The following is a 21,123-nucleotide window of genomic DNA, read 5'->3' as shown; positions in this document are numbered from 1 at the left end:
AGGCCACCACAGGATTTGACAGGATGTCAATAAACGTTCTGTTTTGACGGATTCATGGGTGGGTTTAAACGCAGTTTGTATGCCTTTTTCCATTCTAGCCGGCCGATTTGAACAATTTAACGATTGAAAAAACCCATGAAACCATTCAAAGAAACGATGAAACATGTTGTTAGCTGCCCGACATTCTTTCACAAGTATTACCAACGTGGAAGGACGAAAAAATATTATATTGTTTAATCAATTATTAAGTACAATCAACATGATCAACAGCAAAGAAAATAGGATCCCAATATTTTATATATAATTATTACAAATATAGTATAATAATTACAAAATGTTTGTTTGTGTTGCGAGAATTTGCAGTGCATTACTGTATTTGTTTGTGTTGCGAGGATTTGTAACGCGATTTTGTGTTCGTTTGGGTTACGAGTATTTGCAGGGCATGTGTCACCAAACTAATAATGAGGCTTTGTGAATTTGATGGTGTTTTTCTGTTTGCATGTGTTTTCTTCCGTTGCAGCGTGACGACAACTATCGGCTTCCGTACTTTGGACAAAGAGAACATTTTTGCGGGTCAAAAAGACCACGAAGACTACATAAGGATTAAACATATTTAATTCTGGCAAATTTTTACACACCCTGTGCAAATAAAACAGATTGTTTTTACATCAGGTTTAAACTCCATTGAAATAATTGCCACATCTTTTGCGCATGTTCTAACTGCAGCTCGCTTCATGAAATTACAAGTAGTTATTCCTTCAGATTAAATGGCAGATCAATATGCAGCACACATATCTGGTCGTTATTTATGTTGCATAACACCATTCTGCTTTGTTTGCTTAAACTCCCAAACACGCCTTACAGGGGTTTGCAAGTTGCAAATTACATTACAGGTTTGGGGTGGGGAAGCAGATCTGTTTTTAAAGCAATTCAATGAAGATACTGCCCTGCCCAGACCTTTCCTTGAGTGCACCTTTTAAACTACATTGCGTGCATGTGTGTACTTGAGGAAGACGCCATTTCAACTTTAAGGGTAGGACATTTGGGTCAGAACCAATAGATATATAGGCTACTAATAACAAATTATTTAGCTTACATTTAGCTTAATGAACCCATATTACAACATAGTTTGATATACTTTAGTAAGGTTCTAAAATACCAGTATCTAGGAATTCTATATAGTAAGTACTAAAGGAAATAAAGTATATAACAGTATTTATTACAGTTTGTCAGCTATATTTATATTTAAATAAATATGTATATATTTCAAATACACATTACTAGTATAACAAACACACTGACAAAGTGTAATTTCTATACAGTTTACTATTGAAAATTCTACAGTCGTGGGAAAATTGTTTGAAGGTACCTACCACAGTCCATTTTATGAGACGTCTTGTTGGAGCATCCGCAGAAATACCTGCATCAGCAATATAGGTTTTAATTAAAAAATCTGCCAAATCTAAAATACATAGAGCTTCCTTGTCTGAGCTTTTGCTAGTTCAGTTTCATTCTGAAGAACTGAACCTAAATTCAGATGCAGTTATCTCCTCCTCCTACTAACTGGTTTATTTGATATATTTTCCATTTGTTATCTGTTTGGTTTATTTGTTGTAACTCTTTGTAATGGAACCTATAAACCAATTGTAAAATGAGTGTAACGTTATATCTGATAGAAACCTATATGTTAAAAAAAAGACTGATGCATCTCTCTGTTAATGTTGTTCCTGATTTTAAAGTCTTGGACATTTATTGGTTGTTAAACCAAAGGGATTAATTAAATTAATTAAGATTAATTAATTGAAGTTCCAGAAATCATGATTATTTTAAATTTACAATTGTGCTCAAATACTGCTCGCCTGTGCAACTTTTAATATCGGCTCCACTGTCTCTAGCTTTTACTTTCAATTTTTCACTTAAGTAAAACAAGGAAGCATATCTAGTACTTAACAGGTGCGCAAACGGGCTTGTCTGAACATATAAAAGAACAATTAACTACTAGTGTGTTAAAGGTAACAGTACGACAGAGAATACGAAAAACATTCCAAATGCATATGAAAGAAATAGTTAAAGGAATATGATTAATTCTATGATCACATTTGGTATTCAAAGTTCTTTACGGTACAAAAACCAGCAACCTGAGAAATAATGTCACAGTCATGTCTACCACTGCCTGCTTCCATAGACAGTATAGTATATATTCTGTCTGCTTCCCTGTTGCCGGTTTACCCGGGCTATATTTTCCAGGATTCTCTGCTCTTCAGCAGCTGTCACCCATCTTCAATCACCCACACCTTCCAGCGATCTCCAGCACCATCCGAGCAACTATATATACTGACTCTATTCTTCCTAATGTTGTCCTGACTTACCAGTATTTATACATTCTCATGTGTTTTTGAATGTTTATTATAATTAATTACTCCGTAATTGCATCTAGTGTCTCTGCTTTGTGGCTCACCTGACAAATAAATGAATGCTTACGCAAGTTAAAGTTTTATCTCGTATCAAGTAAAATTAGTAGCTTTAACTTTCTGTTCTTCATTGACATTCAACAAGAAATTGATGATTGTTATGTTTACAGGGTTTAGACAGGGTATATATATTATGAAAGAAAATTACATAACAATAACATTGGCCAAAGATATAATATTTATTTCAATGTAGAGACAGGTTATTTGCATGAAGTCAAAGTTTAATGAATAAAAAGTTGATAAATAAGGGAAAAGATAGCCAAACACACACTTAAAAAAATAACATACAAAAATCAGTTTAAGGCCATTTGCTTTGTATTTATTGCACACTACTGTTTAATTCTATGTAATACTATTTACAGTAATACATACAGTATAGATTTTAAACGTCTTCATGGAATTACAAATGTTAATAAAGATCATATGAAACTAATATTAAGTTTGAGATTTACAGAAGTTAAGTCAGTGACTCAGATTCATGTTGTTTGTGTGTGTTTATGGATCATATTTGAGTTGCTGATGTCAGTCAGGATGTTCAGAGCTCTTCTGAATGATGGTGATCCCGTCCATATCCAACTCCACTTAATGAACACTGAATAGACCAATGCTCTGAAAGAACAAGAAAGGATCAACAACATTTTATACATTACATTTTTTTTAAAGCACAGATTGTGATGCTTTACACTCGCTTTAATTCAAGATTAAATGAAGGGGAAACCTTATAATGATCTCTTTTGAGAAAAAATGTTGTGTTAAAGTGTCAAAGTTAATCTGTCTGCTTGTGTCTGAGATTTAGGATGGACAGGTTTTTGCTGGAAGAACCTATTTGTAATTTCTTGGTACCAATACACTTTTTTAATGGTATAAGTACAAAATGTATATTCTCCTTTGTTTGCCTGTATTGTATTAATTTGTGATAAAAAGTTGTTTCACTTCTATTCTGGAGAAACATCCATTTTCTTTCTCGAATGTCAACTGAGGAAAGGGAGCACGTGAAGTATTCTTTATGCATTAGGTGAGGGGGCGGGTTCTCATCTGGCATAGGGCGCACGCTCCTGTCTGTCTAGCCAGACTTGGTGTAATTGGATGCTTTTGCAGAGGTCTGGTACAGATGCCCTTCCCATAGGTGGATCTCAAAACGAGATGATGATAGAGAACAAACTACACAATTACTGAACATTGAACTGTTGCCCCCTGGTTGTACTTTAGAGCACCAAAGGCCAGGGCTTCCAGACACATGTAGCGGCTTCTTCCCCCAGGCAATCTCCCTCCTTAAAAGATAACTGTTCCTTAAGAGCAATATTCCACGTTCACTCCTCCTATAGTGTGCCCTATAGTGCCTTATTATATGTACATTTTATTTATACATGTATGTATATAACACTACCTCTACTCACTACATTATCCATAGGCACGAGTGTACATACAATCTGTTAATGTGTATATTCTACTATTTATTACCCTGTGCAATGTCTTTTATATGTTGTTATCCCCCATTTTTTGTACAAAAGTCTTTATTTTATATATGCATATTTTAGAATCGTTTAGACTGTAAATCTTATTATATTGTATTGTCATTTTGTTGAATGTCTGTACTTGAAGGTTCCAACACCAAAGAAAATTCCTTGTGTGCAACCACACTTGGTAATAAAGCTCGTCTGATTCTGATTCTGATATAAAAGGCAATAATCAACAATACTTATTTGTGTTTTAATCTCTCGTCTTCTGTAATGAATGCATGTTTTTTATATTTATAAGATCATAAATCATTTAAATCCTGACAGTGACAGTCAGCAATAAAAATTTAAAAAAATATATTTTAATGCTTCATGTTTAACATTTTTACATGACATTTGAGAGAAACGTTGTCAGAAGTTCACAGAAATAAACAAAAATTATAAACTAACCAAAAAACATATCAGAAAAAAATCTTGTAAAAATGGTCTCTTAATTTTTCTGCGGCTAATATTTTGTGTCTGGTAAATGCCCACTCAGGATATCTGCTAGCCCACCCTTTTGCACCTGGCAGGAACCGGGCCTACATCGGTCCATTAAAAGATCAGATTTATACGTATTACTATTTGAATTAAAACATCTTATTAAAATAACAAACATTGCATATTAAATATTGGTTAAATTACATTCTAAATGCCAATTTTAAAAATGGCAACGTTTTAAAAAAAGCTAACTTTGTAATCACGTGAATATGAGATCAAAAATATTGTATTTCATGTTTACGCATTTATAAATAGTCTAAACGCGTGATAATGCAGTTTTTATCAGGCTTTATGCTCACCTTTTTTAAGTGGCATCTTGAAATTTCACATTATAGTTCGACTCTCTTGAAGTTTTTACTCTCATATGGCGAAACACAAAACAAGGACTCAAACAGGGTGAGTCGCTTCTTATCTGCTGTGCTATTTGCATAAGGTTGTGACTATGCCGTTTGTAACCGAGAATAAAAACATATTAATGTACATATCTTTTAAGCATGTACATGGTTAAAGTATAAAGTCAAAGCTTATATTCATTTCACATATTAGTTACCAGATGAATTTCGATTAAAATAAAAAAACTTACCAAAGTCCATTTCACCGTTCTGAGTAATTTTAGTAGTCTACTTTAGTCCAGTTACACAAAACAAGGGCAAAAATAGCTGCTTCTTATGAATAACATCTATGACACAAGAACGATAAGATCAAGATAAAAAGTAACGTAACAATAAAACGTATCATTTCTAATGAAGAGTTTCAAAGTGTAGCAATAATTTAGTTTATCACTGTATATAAAGTTAAAGTCCAGTGATAAAGTCAATAAACTTTTTAAGAGAGTAAAACAAAGCCACTAAACATTAACCATGGTCATTTATTTCAGGATTGTGAAATCATCGATATCTAACGCCAAAGAATGAACACTGAATGCCCTGATAAAATACATCACGATCAACATTGGACATTAAATACATCAGCTACTTATATCTGATATTTTTTAGCAGAGGTTAAATTGAGGACTAAGGGCTTCTTATAGATAAAAGCTGATTCTTTAAAGCTGCTTTGAGTTTTACAGTATCGTGTAGGCCTACTATGCAATAACTCTAAAGTTTATTAAACAGTCTTATAAGAAATATATCCTCAAAATATACTTTATATGCATATACAATAAAAATATACAACTCAAGGAAAAAAGCCTCGTTTAAAAGTATTATTTAATTTAAAGAATTTTTCGACAGACTTGATATTCCTTTAACTATTTTGGCTATGAGAATAAAATACATATTAAAATTCTGTACTGAGGTTCAGCAATTCAAACGTATAATTCTTAAAATAATGTCTGTAAAATAAACACGTGCATTTATATAGATATACACATACATAAAAGTGCTGATCGTGTTATTAAGTTAGGTACTAAAAGAACACACAGGTGAATTTTTTATGTTTTTAATGTAAAAGGTGAATTTGTGATGTTTCACAATAGTAGAGACAGTTCATAAAGTTAAAAGCTCAATGGAAATAAAGCCTTGCAAGCAAACAATACAATAAGTGTAAATTTCTTTAGTTAGGAATATGAATATTATTTCTAAGCATTATAAAACTCTCCTGTAGCTCAGTGGTAAGAATACTGCGTTAACAATGCAAGGTTGTGGGTTCGATCCCAGGGGATTGCAAATACCTTGTATAAATGTATAGGATAATGTAATGTTAGTAAAGCGTCTACCAAATGCCTAAATGTAAGTGAGTATTAAGTCGTAAAAATATTTAGATATATTTAAAATATTTATTCCATATATTCTTGATCATTATGTTTGAACTGAACAATTTATTGAAGAATTTCTGATTGAGATTAGTACATAAAAATATTTTCCATTATTATATTTACATGATAAAACATGACATGATACTGTACAAAATATCAACATTGACATCCGTAAATGACCTTGATCACAAACTGTATTCCCTGCTCTGTGTAATTGTGGTTTAGTTACGTCAGTTACCTGTATCAATTAAACTATTATTGGGGGAATAAGGTAGTAGTTTAGTTTGAATTTATTAAATAGAATTTGTGTTGAGTCAGTTACAAATTATTTCATTCATTGGTTTTCTTTAGGACAAATAACATCACATCTTTTTTCTTCTCATTTCTTCTGTTTGCCTCTTAATAATTTTAAGATCGTGGCTGTGTTCTTTGTTGCTTTGATTTGTGAATGTTCCACAGACTGAGGAGTGAAGGGTAAAGATCCATCTGAAAAATTGGTATGTGAATCTTTGGAGTCAATGGAGCGTGTTGATGCAAAAATTGAACTGTTGTCACTTGATAGAGATCTTAATGAACTATATCCAGAACTTCCAAGAGAGACTAAATCCGACATCTCATCTTCATTCCCTGGAAATAATGAAGATACTTAATAAATGGTTTTATGCATCCTGAATAGTATAGGAGCAGTTACACTGCAAGACTGTGACACATTTATCTTATATTGCAATAAATAATTAAAATGTGAAAAATGCACTTTTTTTTGTTAGGTTGCCTAAAATGTGAAAACAAAATTCTCTCTTCACAAAGTGTAAACCTGCCATTATTTACAAAACTCTGTCCATTTTGCCTAAAAGGAGAAGGGCAGGTTTTGCTGAGTTGACAATGTAGATTTTCTGGTGCTTATGGCAAGAATTCGTCATGTAATGTTAAAGTGATGAAAGTGTTAGAACGTCATACATACAGATGTGCACTACAGACAAGTGAGCACAAACACACAAGCAAAACATGAAGAAACTCATAAGATACATTGTTTTAACTTTCATACTCGGATTCGTATGAAATTCATATATTTAGAGAGCAGTTTAAGTATTAAAATACATTTTTGGGGCACTGTTATCCATTCCATTCCATTTTCTACCGCTTATCCGAACTACCTCGGGTCACGGGGAGCCTGTGCCTATCTCAGGAGTCATCGGGCATCAAGGCAGGATACACCCTGGGTGGAGTGCCAACCCATCGCAGGGCACACACACTCACTCATTCACTCACGCACTCACACCCTACGGACAATTTTTTCCAGAGATGCCAATCAACCTACCATGCATGTCTTTGGACCAGGGGAGGAAACCGGAGTACCCGGAGGAAACCCCCGAGGCATGGGGAGAACATGCAAACTCCACACACACAAGTAGGAAGCGGGAATCGAACCCCCAACCCTGGAGGTGTGAGGCGAACGTGCTAACCACTAAGCCACCGTGCCCCCCCGGCACTGTTATCAAATAATTAAAATAAATATACTTACTCAATGGTTGTTGTAATTTCTTGTTGTATGATCCACCAGTAAATGAGATCGGAGAGTCTTTAGAGTGTGATGATGCAAAAACTGAACTTTTGTCTGCACCTGATCGAGATCTGAATGAACCATAAGCAGAACTTCTCAAAGAGACTGTGTCAGACATCTCATCTTCACTCACTGAAAAAAGTGATAAAAACGAAGATTGTATGTACAGTATTTGATATTAGAGAATAAGAGATCATGTTTAATACTTGACAATAATAAAAACATCCATTCCTGTTTAATTACTCATAAGAGAACAAAGCATAATGCAGTTCTAATGTGGTGAAAGTAATGGGCCTGCTGTCCATAACAAAAAACTGAAGACTTCAACATTTAATATAATTGAAGTCGAAGACATAGAAGTGATATCGAAGAGGGAAAACATGCTAGAAAATATGTCAGAACGTGTTAACAACATTTAAAGGGCCGTAATCCCGGAAAATGGACTTTTAATTGTGTATCTACCAGAAATTGAGCAAAAACAACCTGTAATTAAAGCTGCAAGCAGCATTTAGCGGGTTAGAGCGATTTAAGGCATCGCCGACCAGGCTCGGGAATCGCACCATAATAGATCCAGGACGGACGACACTCTAGCGCACCAAGTATATAGTTGCAGAGATATATATCTTGCTTTAAGGTTGCTAAAATAATCCCTTTGGTTGCTATGTGCATGGAATGGCACCTGCCAATTAATAACACATCAAACCACAAGTCATGCGAAACTACCCCAGTGTATCTACGATGCTCTATTTCAGAGATAGAGGTCTAGCTTAATAGTTGCTAAGTTAACAGTTTAGTGGCTATGGGTGTGGTATGGCATCTGCTGCATTGTGATTTGGTGACTATAAAAAAACATTGAAATTAATGATATTTCACCTTTTTGACTGTTATGAAGGCATGCCTCTTCCTATGACCATCACATTTTGCAAGTGTCATAATATGTATAAGAGTACTTAATGGCAAGTCAGTTGGATTATTTATTAAGGAGTAGCGACATTTAACGTACATGTTTCACGTTAATATAATAAAGGACCCTGTTATGGTCACACAAATGAAAAAGTTCACCATGTCTTACATAATTATTTATGTAGAGAGTCCGGAGAATTGTACTGTGGTGGAAATTTTGAAATTACTTGAAAGACCTAAAATTAGTATGCAAAAGTAGGTTTTTAAAATCATCACCGATAACTTGCGAACCGATCGACGTTATTTCTTCCCCAGGTGGTTGAATAAGTTCATGTTTCTTACAGACCTTCAGGACCATGGGACGACTAAGCCCAGTGAGTGTCGTTTCAATTAGCCTTTGTTAACTCAGTGTAATGAGTGCACAAAATGAATCGGATGATGGCGGCCATGTTTTTTGAGATATGCCAATGTCCTTTTAAACAGTCAAAAAGACATGACAAAACATGACAAAAAGACACACCGTACCAAATAATAAGTCAATCGGGCAAACGGTTGCCTATTTATAGCCATTTTTTTGTTGATTTTTTATTATAGCGCCACCTAGTGGCGGATCGCCGCCTATTATTTAATGTGACCTCGGACTGAGCGTCTACGTGTACGTACCAAGCCCCATGAAAATATCTCAAAGGGTTCACGAGTTATGGCCATTTTAACTAAATATGCCGCTTCCAGTTTGGGCGTTTTAGCGCCGCCTAGCGACCGTGAATTGAAAATTAAACTTTTTTTCGATAATTATTTACATTCACACTCAACAGATTACATCAGCGTTGGTTTGGTTCTAATAGGGCAAAAATCCAGGGACTTTTTTTCATAAAATTCTAATTAGCGAAAAATCTATAATGACTGAAATAAAATCGGAGATATTTAAAAAGATTTTTTTAAATTTTGAGCCAGTGATTACACTGATGTAAGACACTTGTGTGTGCGACAAATGGTTTAGGAGTAACAAGCGCAAACGCGTTTTTCATCGCTGTAGCGCCACCTATGGGTCGATTTGGCTGGCTCCGTGTATCTGAGTAGCGACAAGGACTACTACCATCTGACCGAGTCTCAGCTCTGTCGGCCTTACGGTTTGGGCTGTAGTATCAGTTTTAGGGCAGAAAAATAATAATATGAAGAAGAAGAAGAAAAAAAATCCTAACAAATACAATGGGCTTCTAGTCCTTCGGGCTTGAACCCTAATTATACAAATCCATCTATTCTTCTTTTTGTCATCTCCTTTAAACCACAGCAGTGACACCCAAAAAAGGCTGTTGGGGATACCTAAAAATCTGATGTCACATTTTTTACGCCTGCCCCATGACCACTGACAGACTCTGGCTTATGAACGCGTAGTTCCCACAGTCTGCCAGACACATGCTGTCCACCATTTTCAGGCAAGAGCAGATGTAGCCACTAACCAGCGACAAAAATGTCTAAGAAACAACAAATGTGTGCTGTTGTTGGATGTAAATTGGAACATATAGGGAGTTAAAAGGAGCCTTGGCGGCCGGAGTTAAAAACAACCTTAAAGTCCCACGCGGAGACCATGAACTCTGTGTCCGGAGAAGAAGCACTCTTTTTGCATCGACAAACAAACATTCACCGGTCCGTATCTCCGGTCCGGAAAGCCAGAATGGTTGAAAAGTCGAAGTTCTGGTACCTGGTGGCCCAGCGCACGGAAGACCAGGCTCCGGCCATATAGCAAATATATAGCAAATAACTCTGCTTTCTCGGTGAGTTTATTGTTTTCTCGTATGTCCTAAGTGCGACGATACTTATGAGCGGATTGAAACAGAGTGCGCATTTGTAAAACATTGATCTTTACATACCTGTCTTACAAATACAAGTACTCTGAATGCATGTTTTTGCCTATATCCGTGTTTATGTCTGTTAGTAATATGCATGCATATGATCTTTAATGGCCAACATTTCATACAGCAAATGGTCACCATATGTTTTTCTATCTATGATTTTGTCTTTTCCATTTAATTCGTATTTATGAACAAGGCATCAAGGTGATTTTTATTGTAGTTGGTGTATGGTTTTGGTTGGAAAGGGCATTACAGACGTAATTGCGCTTTCCGCCATATTATTTGTCATCCAAAGGGCTAACCAAGCGCTCTTTCTCCTATTTTGCATACGGGGAGGCGAGCAGAAGCTCATTTGCATTTAAATAGACACATACAAAAATGGCAGGTTTCCATTGCAGCCACAAATGGCCACGTTCAACATATTGTAATGAAATATATGAGGTTTATTTTGAGCTGAAACTTGAAAGACACATTCTGGGGATACCACTGACTATTTTTACATTGCAGAAAACACCTGGGATTGTGACCCTTTAAAATGATGAGCTGAACAAACTGAAAGATTTATATTAACCTTTCTATATTTTCTAATTTACACTTTTAGGCCATGTTTTGGCAAACCAACAACGCAACAGTATGTTAACAAAATTTTCTATAGGCCAGTTATATTATATTATACTGACTGACATTCTATTTTTGCTTACTATTTTGAAACCACATTTTTAATACCGGAACTCCTCCTATTTTCTAACTGATACAGTATATTGACAGTGAAAGAGAAGAAGGTTTCATCGTTTACATATGATTCACTCACTCATCTGTGATTCTGCTTTCTTTTCCTCTTCTCTTCTATTTTCCTTCCCCTGCTGTAAAATTTCAAAATGGCAGCCGTTGTTTTGTGTCACTGTCTCTTCTATCTTCTCCAGCAGATCTTTGATCTGAGTGTCATCACTTCCTTTTCATATTGTTGAGAACATGATATCTGTTCCCACATTTCTCCACCAGCCACTGACTGACATTGGTTCGGTTCAATGGTTCGGTTCAGTGGTTCGGTTCAATTACAGACGGGCTCTGGGCTCAACTGTTTTTCCTATCCTGGGTAGCCCGGATGTCACCATGTGAATAATTTTTCGATCTGAATTTGAGCAGTCGAATTAGACATATGTTTCTTTGAAAAGTATTAACTTGAAATTTGAGATCTGAATAAGAGCAATCAAATTTGATCAATCTGAATGTATTTTATCTGAAATTCTGTAAGTTTTTTTTTGTATCTGAATTTGTGAGCATTAAATTCAGGTTTTTAAATTGTAAATCAAGAATTTTCATATTTAAATTTCATAGAGGTAAATTCGAAACAAATAAATTCAGATACATGGTTTCCAAAGTAAAATAATTCAAAATCAAGTATTCATAGGCTGTTAAATTTCAAAACATTATGTCTCTTATTTGCTTCCATAGTAAAACAACACCACATCAACAACTTTAGTTATTATTTCTAAGCATTATTAAAGTGAGTATCAAGTGGTACAAATATTTTGAAGTATATAATCCATATAATTTCTGATTGAGATAAGTACATAAACATATTTTCCATTATTATATTTACATGATAAAACATGACATGTTACTGTACACAATATCAAAAATGTCATCCGTGTAAATGACCTTGATCACAAACTGTATTCTCTGCTCTGTGTAATTGTGGTTTAGTGATGTTAGTTACCTGTATCAGTTAAACCATTATTGGGGGAATAAGGTAGTAGTTTAGATTTAATTTATCAAATAGAGTTTGTGTTGAGTCGGTTACAAATTAATTCATTCATTGGTTTTCTTTAGGACAAATAACATTACATATTTTTTCTTCTCATTTATTCTGTTTGACTCTTCATAATTTCAAGATCGTGGATGTGTTCTTTGTTGTTTTGATTTGTGAATGTTCCACAGACTGAGGAGTGGAGGGTACAGATCCATCTGCAAAACTGGGAGGTAATTCTTTGGAGTCAATGGAGAATGATGATGCAAAAATTGAACTGTTGTCACTTGATAGAGATAAGACTGATCCATATCCAGAACTTTCAAGAGAGACTGTTTCAAGCATCTGATCTTCAATCCCTGGAAATAATGAAGATACTTACTAAATGGTTTTATGCATCCTGAATAATATAGGAGCAGTTACACGGCAAGACTGTGACACATTTATCTTACATTGTAATAAATAATTAAAATGAAAGTCTTTAGAGTGTGATGATGCAAAAACTGAACTTTTGTCTGCACCTGATCGAGATCTGAATGAACCATAAGCAGAACTTCTCAAAGAGACTGTGTCAAACATATCATCCTCACTCACTGAAAACAATAAACAAGAAAAGATGAAACTCCCTGTCTGTCTCACTATGACTTTGGAGAGCATACAATTTTTTACAGTTTTATCAATGTCAGACAACAAAAAGATCCAGTGAGATCTTGGGTTAAGCACACCAGATCTTTTACTGTACATCAGACTTTGGTTTTATGCATCCTGAATAATATAGGAGTGTTTTTTAACATTTACCCAAAAAGAACAAATAGACAAGCAAAACAAACTATTGATAAAAATGGATTGATCTTTTGTTAACCTTTGAAATTCATACACAGTATTTAGATAATATTTTAAGTATTAAAATAGATATTTGAGGGCCGCTGTAATCAAATAGTTTAAATAAATATACTTACTCAATGGTTGTGGTAACCTCTTGTTGTATGATCCACCAGTAAATGAGATCGGAGAGTCTTTAGAGTGTAATGATGCAAAAACTGAACTTTTGTCTGCACCTGATCGAGATCTGAATGATCTATAAGCAGACCTTCTCAGAGAGACTATGTAAGACATCTCATCCTCACTCACTGAAAATATTGATAAAAGAAAATTGTATTTACAGTATTTGATATTAGAGAACAAGAGATCATGTTTAATCCTTGGCAATAATAAAAACAAATACATTTCCTGGTTAATTGCTCAAAAAAGAACCAAGCATAATGCAGTTCTATTGTGGTTAAAGTAATGGGCCTGATGTCCATTATAAAAAAATAATACCTCATAACAACATTTTAGATGATGAGCTGAACAAACTGAAAGATTTCTCTTAACCTTTCTATGCATTTCAAAATGTCAAAATATTTTTCACTTATAGACCACGTTTTATCAAGCCAACCAAATTTTCTATTCGATAGTTATGTGATAACATACTGACATTCTAATTTAGCTTACTATATGAAACCCCATTTTTAATACTGTAACTCCGAATTCCTGTAATTACAGTTTAGTGACAGTGAAAGAGAGAAGAATGATTCACTCACTCATCTGTGATTCTGCTTTCTTTTCCTCTGCTCTTCTTTTCTCCTTCACCTTCTGTAACATTTCAAAATGGCAGCCGTTGTTTTGTGTCACTGTCTCTTCTATCTTCTCCAGCAGATCTTTGATCTGAGTGTCATCACTTCTGTTCTTATTGTTGAGAACATGATATCTGTTCCCACATTTCTCCACCAGCCACTGGAGATCCTCTCCTTCACTCTCAATGTGTTGCTCTATAGATGTGTCTCCTAGAAAGTCTCCATGAGTGAAGAGCACTATAGTGTGACTCCAGACTCTCTCACTGAGAAGATCCACATACCCCTGAAATACTTTTCTCTCATTTTCTTTAAATATAACATCTGCACGTATAACCAGTAGAACAACATGAGGTCCTGGAGGACACAGAGACACACTGAGTAAAATCTCTTGTTTCAGTAACTCAGAGCTCTTCTCTACAGGAACATTAATCCACCATCCTGGAGCTTCTATGACAGTGATGTGTCTGTCTGCTACTTCTCTTTGTCTCTTCACACACTGATCAGTTGTCTTCAGGTCAAACTCTTCTGTGTTCAGGATGATGTTTCCTGCTGAGCTCTTTCCTGCTCCTCTAGACCCCATTAACACAATCCTCAACTCTGAGAGCTTCTCACCTGTAACAAATTCACAAAACATGTAAAAATATGAATTACCATATACTTAACAGTGGAGATTACCATACGTTTGAACAAGACAGTACATGCACAGCAAGGTAATACATCTATGTTAAAAAAAATTTTTTTTAACAAAATTGAAACGTCACCTTGAATTACACATTTAATAAATGTAAAATACTTGTTCTTCTTTTCATGTATTTTTTATTGCTTATGTATATTAGGGTGTTTTAGATTACATTGTATTTTGTTAAGTATTACTGTAATGTATTATGTGTTACTCTGGTGGTGTTTTGTATTTGTCTATGACATTGTGCACCATCTCGAGTATTAGAGAGTTTAATATAAATGCCACTTGTGATGATCTTTGATTCATTATATGATCGTCTATTTTACCTGTTATATTATAGGGGTTAACTGTACGTTAAATGGTGAAAAATGGCAGATTTTTGTGTTTCTATGCTGATATATTGAAATTATATTAGTTAATGAAATATACACTTACTGTATAAGAACTATAAGACACACAATAAATGAAATGCCATTTTAGCACAAATATTACTCTGCTACCATTTTCTTTAGTCTTAAAAAGTTTTTACATTTTTACTGCATTTTATTCAGAATTATTCTGCCAAACACAGCTGTCAGTTTTAATATTGAATTCCACTGAACATTCTTATACTCTTACAACTCATCACAACAATACATTTGTATATGAGCAGCAGAAACTTCTTCATTCAACAAATAACAAACTTAGTTACATCAGAAACTGTCTGACAGACCTACTGTACCTCTGATCTATTGAGATACAACTAAAAACACACAATCATTAAACCCAATTATTACACAGCTCTCTGGAATACTGTATTTTGATCTGTTTTGAAATAAACCAGCAGATCTGTAGAGTCTGAAATAACAGACATGATGAAGTCTAACAGTACTACTAAGTGTGATGTTGTTTTCATGTTCAGTCAGCTGAATGTTCTCAGTGTTTAGATCTGTGATGTTTACTCACTCATCTGTGATCTGATCATCTCTCTCTGTTTCTTCATCCTCTTCACTCGTTCTTCTGCTCTCTCTTCTTCTGCTCTTCTTTTCTCCTCCAGCTCCTGTAAAATCTTTCTGTCTATTTCAAAATGGCAGCCGTTGTTTTGTGTCACTGTCTCTTCTATCTTCTCCAGCAGATCTTTGATCTGAGTGTCATCACTTCTGTTCTTATTGTTGAGAACATGATATCTGTTCCCACATTTCTCCACCAGCCACTGGAGATCCTCTCCTTCTCTCTCAATGTGTTGCTCTATAGATGTGTCTCCTAGAAAGTCTCCATGAGTGAAGAGCACTATAGTGTGACTCCAGAGTCTCTCACTGAGAAGATCCACATACTCCTGAAATACTTTTCTCTCATCCTCTTTAAATCTAGTGTCCACACGTATAGCCAGTAGAACAACATGAGGTCCTGGAGGACACAGAGACACACTGAGTAAAATCTCTTGTTTCAGTAACTCTGAGCTCTTCTCTACAGGAACATTAATCCACCATCCTGGAGCTTCTATGACAGTGATGTGTCTGTCTGCTACTTCTCTCTGTCTCTTCACACACTGATCAATTGTCTTCAGGTCAAACTCTTCTCTGTTCAGGATGATGTTTCCTGATGAACTCTTTCCAGCACATTTACCCCCCATTAACACAATCCTCAACTCTGAGAGCTTCTCAACTGTAAGAAATACACAAAACATGTAAAAATATGAATTATCATATACTTTACAGTGGAGATTATCATACGTTTGAACAAGACAGTACATGCACAACAAGGTAATACATCTATATTTAAAAAAAGTTAAGTTAACAAAATTCAAACGTCACCTTGTATTACACATTTAATAAATGTAAAATATTTGTTTTTCTTTTCATGTTTTTTTATTGGTTATGTATATTAGGGTGTTCTACATTACATTTTATTTTGTTAAGTATTACTGTAATGTATTATGTGTTACTCTGGTGGTGTTTTGTATTTGTCTATGACATTGTGCACCATCTCGAAGTATTAGAGAGTTTAATATAAATGCCACTTGTGATGATCTTTGACTCATTATATGATCGTCTATTTTACACGTTGTATTATAGGGGTTAACTGCACATTAAATGGTGAAAAATGGCAGATTTTTGTGTTTCTATGCTGATATATTGAAATTATATTAGTTAATAAAATATACACTTACTGTATAAGAACTATAAAACACACAAGAATAGAAATGCCATTTTAGCACAAATATTACTCTGCTACCATTTTCATTAGTCTTAAAAAGTTATAACCTTTATTCTGCCCCTTATTCAGAATTATTCTGCCAAACACAGCTGTCAGTTTTAATATTGAATTCCACTGAACATTCTTATACTCTTACAACTCATCACAACAATGCATTTGTATACGAGCAGCAGAAACTTCTTCATTCAACAAATAATAAACTTAGTTACATCAGAAATTGTCTGACAGACCTACTGTACCTCTGATCTATTGAGATACAACTAAAAACACACAATCATTAAACCCAATTATTACACGGCTCTCTGGAATACTGTATTTTGATCTGTTTTAATTTAAACCAGTAGATCTGTAGAGTCTGTAATAACAGACATGATGAAGTCTAACAGTACTACTAAGTGTGATGTTGTTTTCATGTTCAGTCAGCTGAATGTTCTCAGTGTTTAGATCTGTGATGTTTACTCACTCATCTGTGATCTGATCATCTCTCTCTGTTTCTTCATCCTCTTCACTCGTTCTTCTGCTCTCTCTTCTTCTGCTCTTCTTTTCTCCTCCAGCTCCTGTAAAATCTTTCTGTCTATTTCAAAATGGCAGCCGTTGTTTTGTGTGACAGTCTCTTCTATCTTCTCCAGCAGATCTTTGATCTGAGCGTCATCACTTCTGTTCATATTGTTGAGAACATGATATCTGTTCCCACATTTCTCCACCAGCCACTGGAGATCCTCTCCTTCACTCTCAATGTGTTGCTCTATAGATGTGTCTCCTAGAAAGTCTCCACGAGTGAAGAGCACTATAGTGTGACTCCAGACTCTCTCACAGAGAAGATCCAAATACCCCTGAAATACTTTTCTCTCATTTTCTTTAAATATAATGTCCACACGTATAACCAGTAGAACAACATGAGGTCCTGGAGGACACAGAGACACACTGAGTAAAATCTCTTGTTTCAGTAACTCAGAGCTCTGATCTACAGGAACATCAATCCACCATCCTGGAGCTTCTATGACAGTGATGTGTCTGTCTGCTACTTCTCTCTGTCTCTTCACACACTGAGCAGTTGTCTTCAGGTCAAACTCTTCTCTGTTCAGGATGATGTTTCCTGATGAACTCTTCCCACCTCCCTTACCCCCCATTAACACAATCCTCAACTCTGAGAGCTTCTCACCTGTAACAAATACACAAAACATGTAAAAATCTGAATTACCATATACTTTACAGTGGATATTAACATACATTTGAATAAGACAGTACATGCACAGCAAGGTAATACATCTATGTTTTAAAAAAAATAACATTAACAAAATTCAAACATCACCTTGACTTACACATTTTATATTAGTAAAAAAAAATCATGTTTGTTATTGTTTATGTATATTAGGGTGTTTTACATTACATTGTATTTTGTTAAGTATTACTGTAATGTATTATGTGTTACTCTGGTAGTGTTTTGTATTTGTCTATGACATTGTGCACCATCTCGAGTATAAGAGAGTTTAATATAAATGACACTTGTGATGATCTTTGATTCATTATATGATCGTCTATTTTACCTGCTTTATTATAGGGGTTAACTGTACAATAAATGGTGAAAAATGGCAGATTTTTGTGTTTTTATGCAGATATATTTACATTATATTAGTTAATGAAATATACACTTACTGCATAAGAACTTTAAAAGAAAAAAGATTTGAAATGCCATTTCAGCACACCTGAAACTTTGTCACCATTTTCTTTAGTCTTAAAAAGTTATGAAATTTTGACTTTCTTTTATTCAGAATTATTCTGCCAAACACAGCTGTCAGTTTTAATGTTTAATTCCAGTGAACATTCTTATACTCTTACAACTCATCACAACAATACATTTGTATATGAGCAGTACAAACTTCTTCTATCAACAAGTATTAAACTTAGATACATCAGAAACTGTCTGACAGATCACCTTGCTTGTGATCTATTGAGATACAACTAAAAAAAACATAATTATTAAACTCAATTATTACACGGCTCTCTGGAATACTGTATTTTGATCGGTTTTGAAATAAACCAGCAGATCTGTAGAGTCTGAAATAACAGACATGATGAAGTCTAACAGTACTACTAAGTGTGATGTTGTTTTCATGTTCAGTCAGCTGAATGTTCTCAGTGTTTAGATCTGTGATGTTTACTCACTCATCTGTGATCTGATCATCTCTCTCTGTTTCTTCATCCTCTTCACTCGTTCTTCTGCTCTCTCTTCTTCTGCTCTTCTTTTCTCCTCCAGCTCCTGTAAAATCTTTCTGTCTATTTCAAAATGGCAGCCGTTGTTTTGTGTCACAGTCTCTTCTATCTTCTCCAGCAGATCTTTGATCTGAGTGTCATCACTTCTGTTCTTATTGTTTAGAACATGATATCTGTTCCCACATTTCTCCACCAGCCACTGGAGATCCTCTCCTTCACTCTCAATGTGTTGCTCTATAGATGTGTCTCCTAGAAAGTCTCCATGAGTGAAGAGCACTATAGTGTGACTCCAGACTCTCTCACTGAGAAGATCCACATACCCTTGAAATACTTTTCTCTCATCCATTTTAAATCTAATGTCCACACGTATAACCAGTAGAACAACATGAGGTCCTGGAGGACACAGAGACACACTGAGTAAAATCTCTTGTTTCAGTAACTCAGAGCTCTCTTCTACAGGAACATCAATCCACCATCCTGGAGCTTCTATGACAGTGATGTGTCTGTCTGCTACTTCTCTCTGTCTCTTCACACACTGGGCAGTTCTCTTCAGGTCAAACTCTTCTCTGTTCAGGATGATGTTTCCTGATGAACTCTTTCCAGCTCCTTTATACCCCATTAACACAATCCTCAACTCTGAGAGATACTGAGTGTCACCTGGAACACAAAACACACTTATCCAAAACTACTGCACTAAACAAAGGAAATTTCTTTTAATCTGTTATGAATAAATTAAAAAACTCTCTAATTAATAATACTATTAAATTATCCAGACAATAAAACAGCAGTAATAAACAACACAGTCTTGGTGCTCGATTTAAACATTAAGTTTATACTACAGGGAACATCATCATCTCATAATATCGACTCAAATTAAGAAATCCTTTGTACACTATTAAACATAAAGGTGCTTTAAAGTTTCTTCACAGTGATGCCATTTTTGGTTCCACAAAGAGCCATTCAGTCAAAGGTTCTTTAAAGAACCACCTCTTTCTTACCTTTGTATAATATGAAAAACCTTTATTAACCACAAAGAACTTTTTATAAAACTGAAAGGTTCTTCGGAACTTAAAGATTCTTCATGGCATTGTGAAGCACCTTTGTATTTAAGAGTGTATATGACAGAAAATCTCAAAGAAATAAATCCTGTTGCTACATCTGAAATGTCAAAGACAAATTGTTGTACAACTGAATAAGATAAACATATCACTATTAAACTCGGTTATGAAACAATCATTGATAGTATTTATGGTTAATTTCTAAACATGATTTATTTACTGAAAAGCAGCTATGACTTGAAGCTAATACTTGTATCACATACAGATCATTACAGTGAGACAGCAAACATTTGACTTCTGTGTTTGATCAAAGTTTTAGATTTTAACCAAGTTGGTAATCTTTGCTTGTATTACGAGTAAAAATGCAACTGATTTTAAAAAATATTTCTTACTTGACATGTTTCCCAGGAGAAGTTTCAGAGTAAACTCGGCTCCACTGTCTTAAGTTATTACTTTCAGTTTTTCAGGTAAATGAAACAAGGAAGCATATCTAGGACTTAACAGGTTCAGACTCGTAGAAGGGCGTGAATACTAGTGTGTTAAAAGAAACATGACAGACAAATAAGAAAACAATTCTAAAAGCATAAGAAAATAAATAATTGAAGTAATATGATGAACTCATATGAATGATCATATTTGATATTTAAAGTTCTTTACGGTACAAAAAGCAGCAGCCGACAAATAATGTCACATTCATGTCTACCACTGTCTGCTTCCATAGACATGTGTATATTCTGTCTGCTTCCCAATTTTCCACATTGCCTGTTTTCCCCGGACTACGTTTCTCATGATTCTCGATGCTCCTGCACCTGTCACTCGATCTTCAGCAGTTCATCCCCACATCTCCATGTACTGAATTTATTCTTCCCAATGTTGTCCTGTCTGGCCAGCATTTATACATTCTCATGTGTTTTTGAATGTTTTCTATAATAAATACCTCTGTGGTTGCATCTCTGGTCTGTGTCTCACCTGACAAATAAATGAATGCTTACGCAAGTCCAATCTCGTATCAAGTAAAATAAGTATCTTTAATTTTGTGTTCTTTATTGACATTAAACAAGAACGT

The 21,123-nt window shown here is 34.8% G+C and overlaps 1 protein-coding gene and 1 long non-coding RNA gene across 2 annotated transcripts; both read right to left on the bottom strand.

Moving 5' to 3' along the window:
- Positions 1–2,631: 2,631 nt before the first annotated feature.
- LOC130413943 (uncharacterized) lies at positions 2,632–5,302 on the bottom strand. Its single transcript, XR_008905560.1, has 2 exons — positions 5,052–5,302; positions 2,632–3,080 (listed from the first exon to the last, which is right to left on the bottom strand). It is a non-coding gene; the product is annotated as an uncharacterized LOC130413943 (long non-coding RNA).
- A 1,108-nt stretch (positions 5,303–6,410) lies between these two features.
- Positions 6,411–20,522, bottom strand: LOC130413942 (GTPase IMAP family member 8-like). Its single transcript, XM_056739495.1, has 10 exons — positions 20,450–20,522; positions 18,952–19,656; positions 17,249–17,947; positions 15,535–16,233; positions 13,875–14,519; positions 13,251–13,421; positions 12,813–12,884; positions 11,353–12,650; positions 7,747–7,917; positions 6,411–6,851 (listed from the first exon to the last, which is right to left on the bottom strand). The coding sequence occupies exons 1-8, from the start codon at positions 20,454–20,456 to the stop codon at positions 12,424–12,426; spliced, it is 3,225 nt and encodes a 1,074-aa protein (XP_056595473.1). The 5' UTR covers positions 20,457–20,522; the 3' UTR covers positions 6,411–6,851; positions 7,747–7,917; positions 11,353–12,423.
- Positions 20,523–21,123: the final 601 nt, after the last annotated feature.

This window comes from Triplophysa dalaica, chromosome 24 (assembly GCF_015846415.1).
Source record: "Triplophysa dalaica isolate WHDGS20190420 chromosome 24, ASM1584641v1, whole genome shotgun sequence".
NCBI lineage: Eukaryota > Metazoa > Chordata > Actinopteri > Cypriniformes > Nemacheilidae > Triplophysa > Triplophysa dalaica.
Note: the sequence above shows the minus strand (reverse complement) of the source record. Positions and strands in the feature narration are given on the sequence as shown.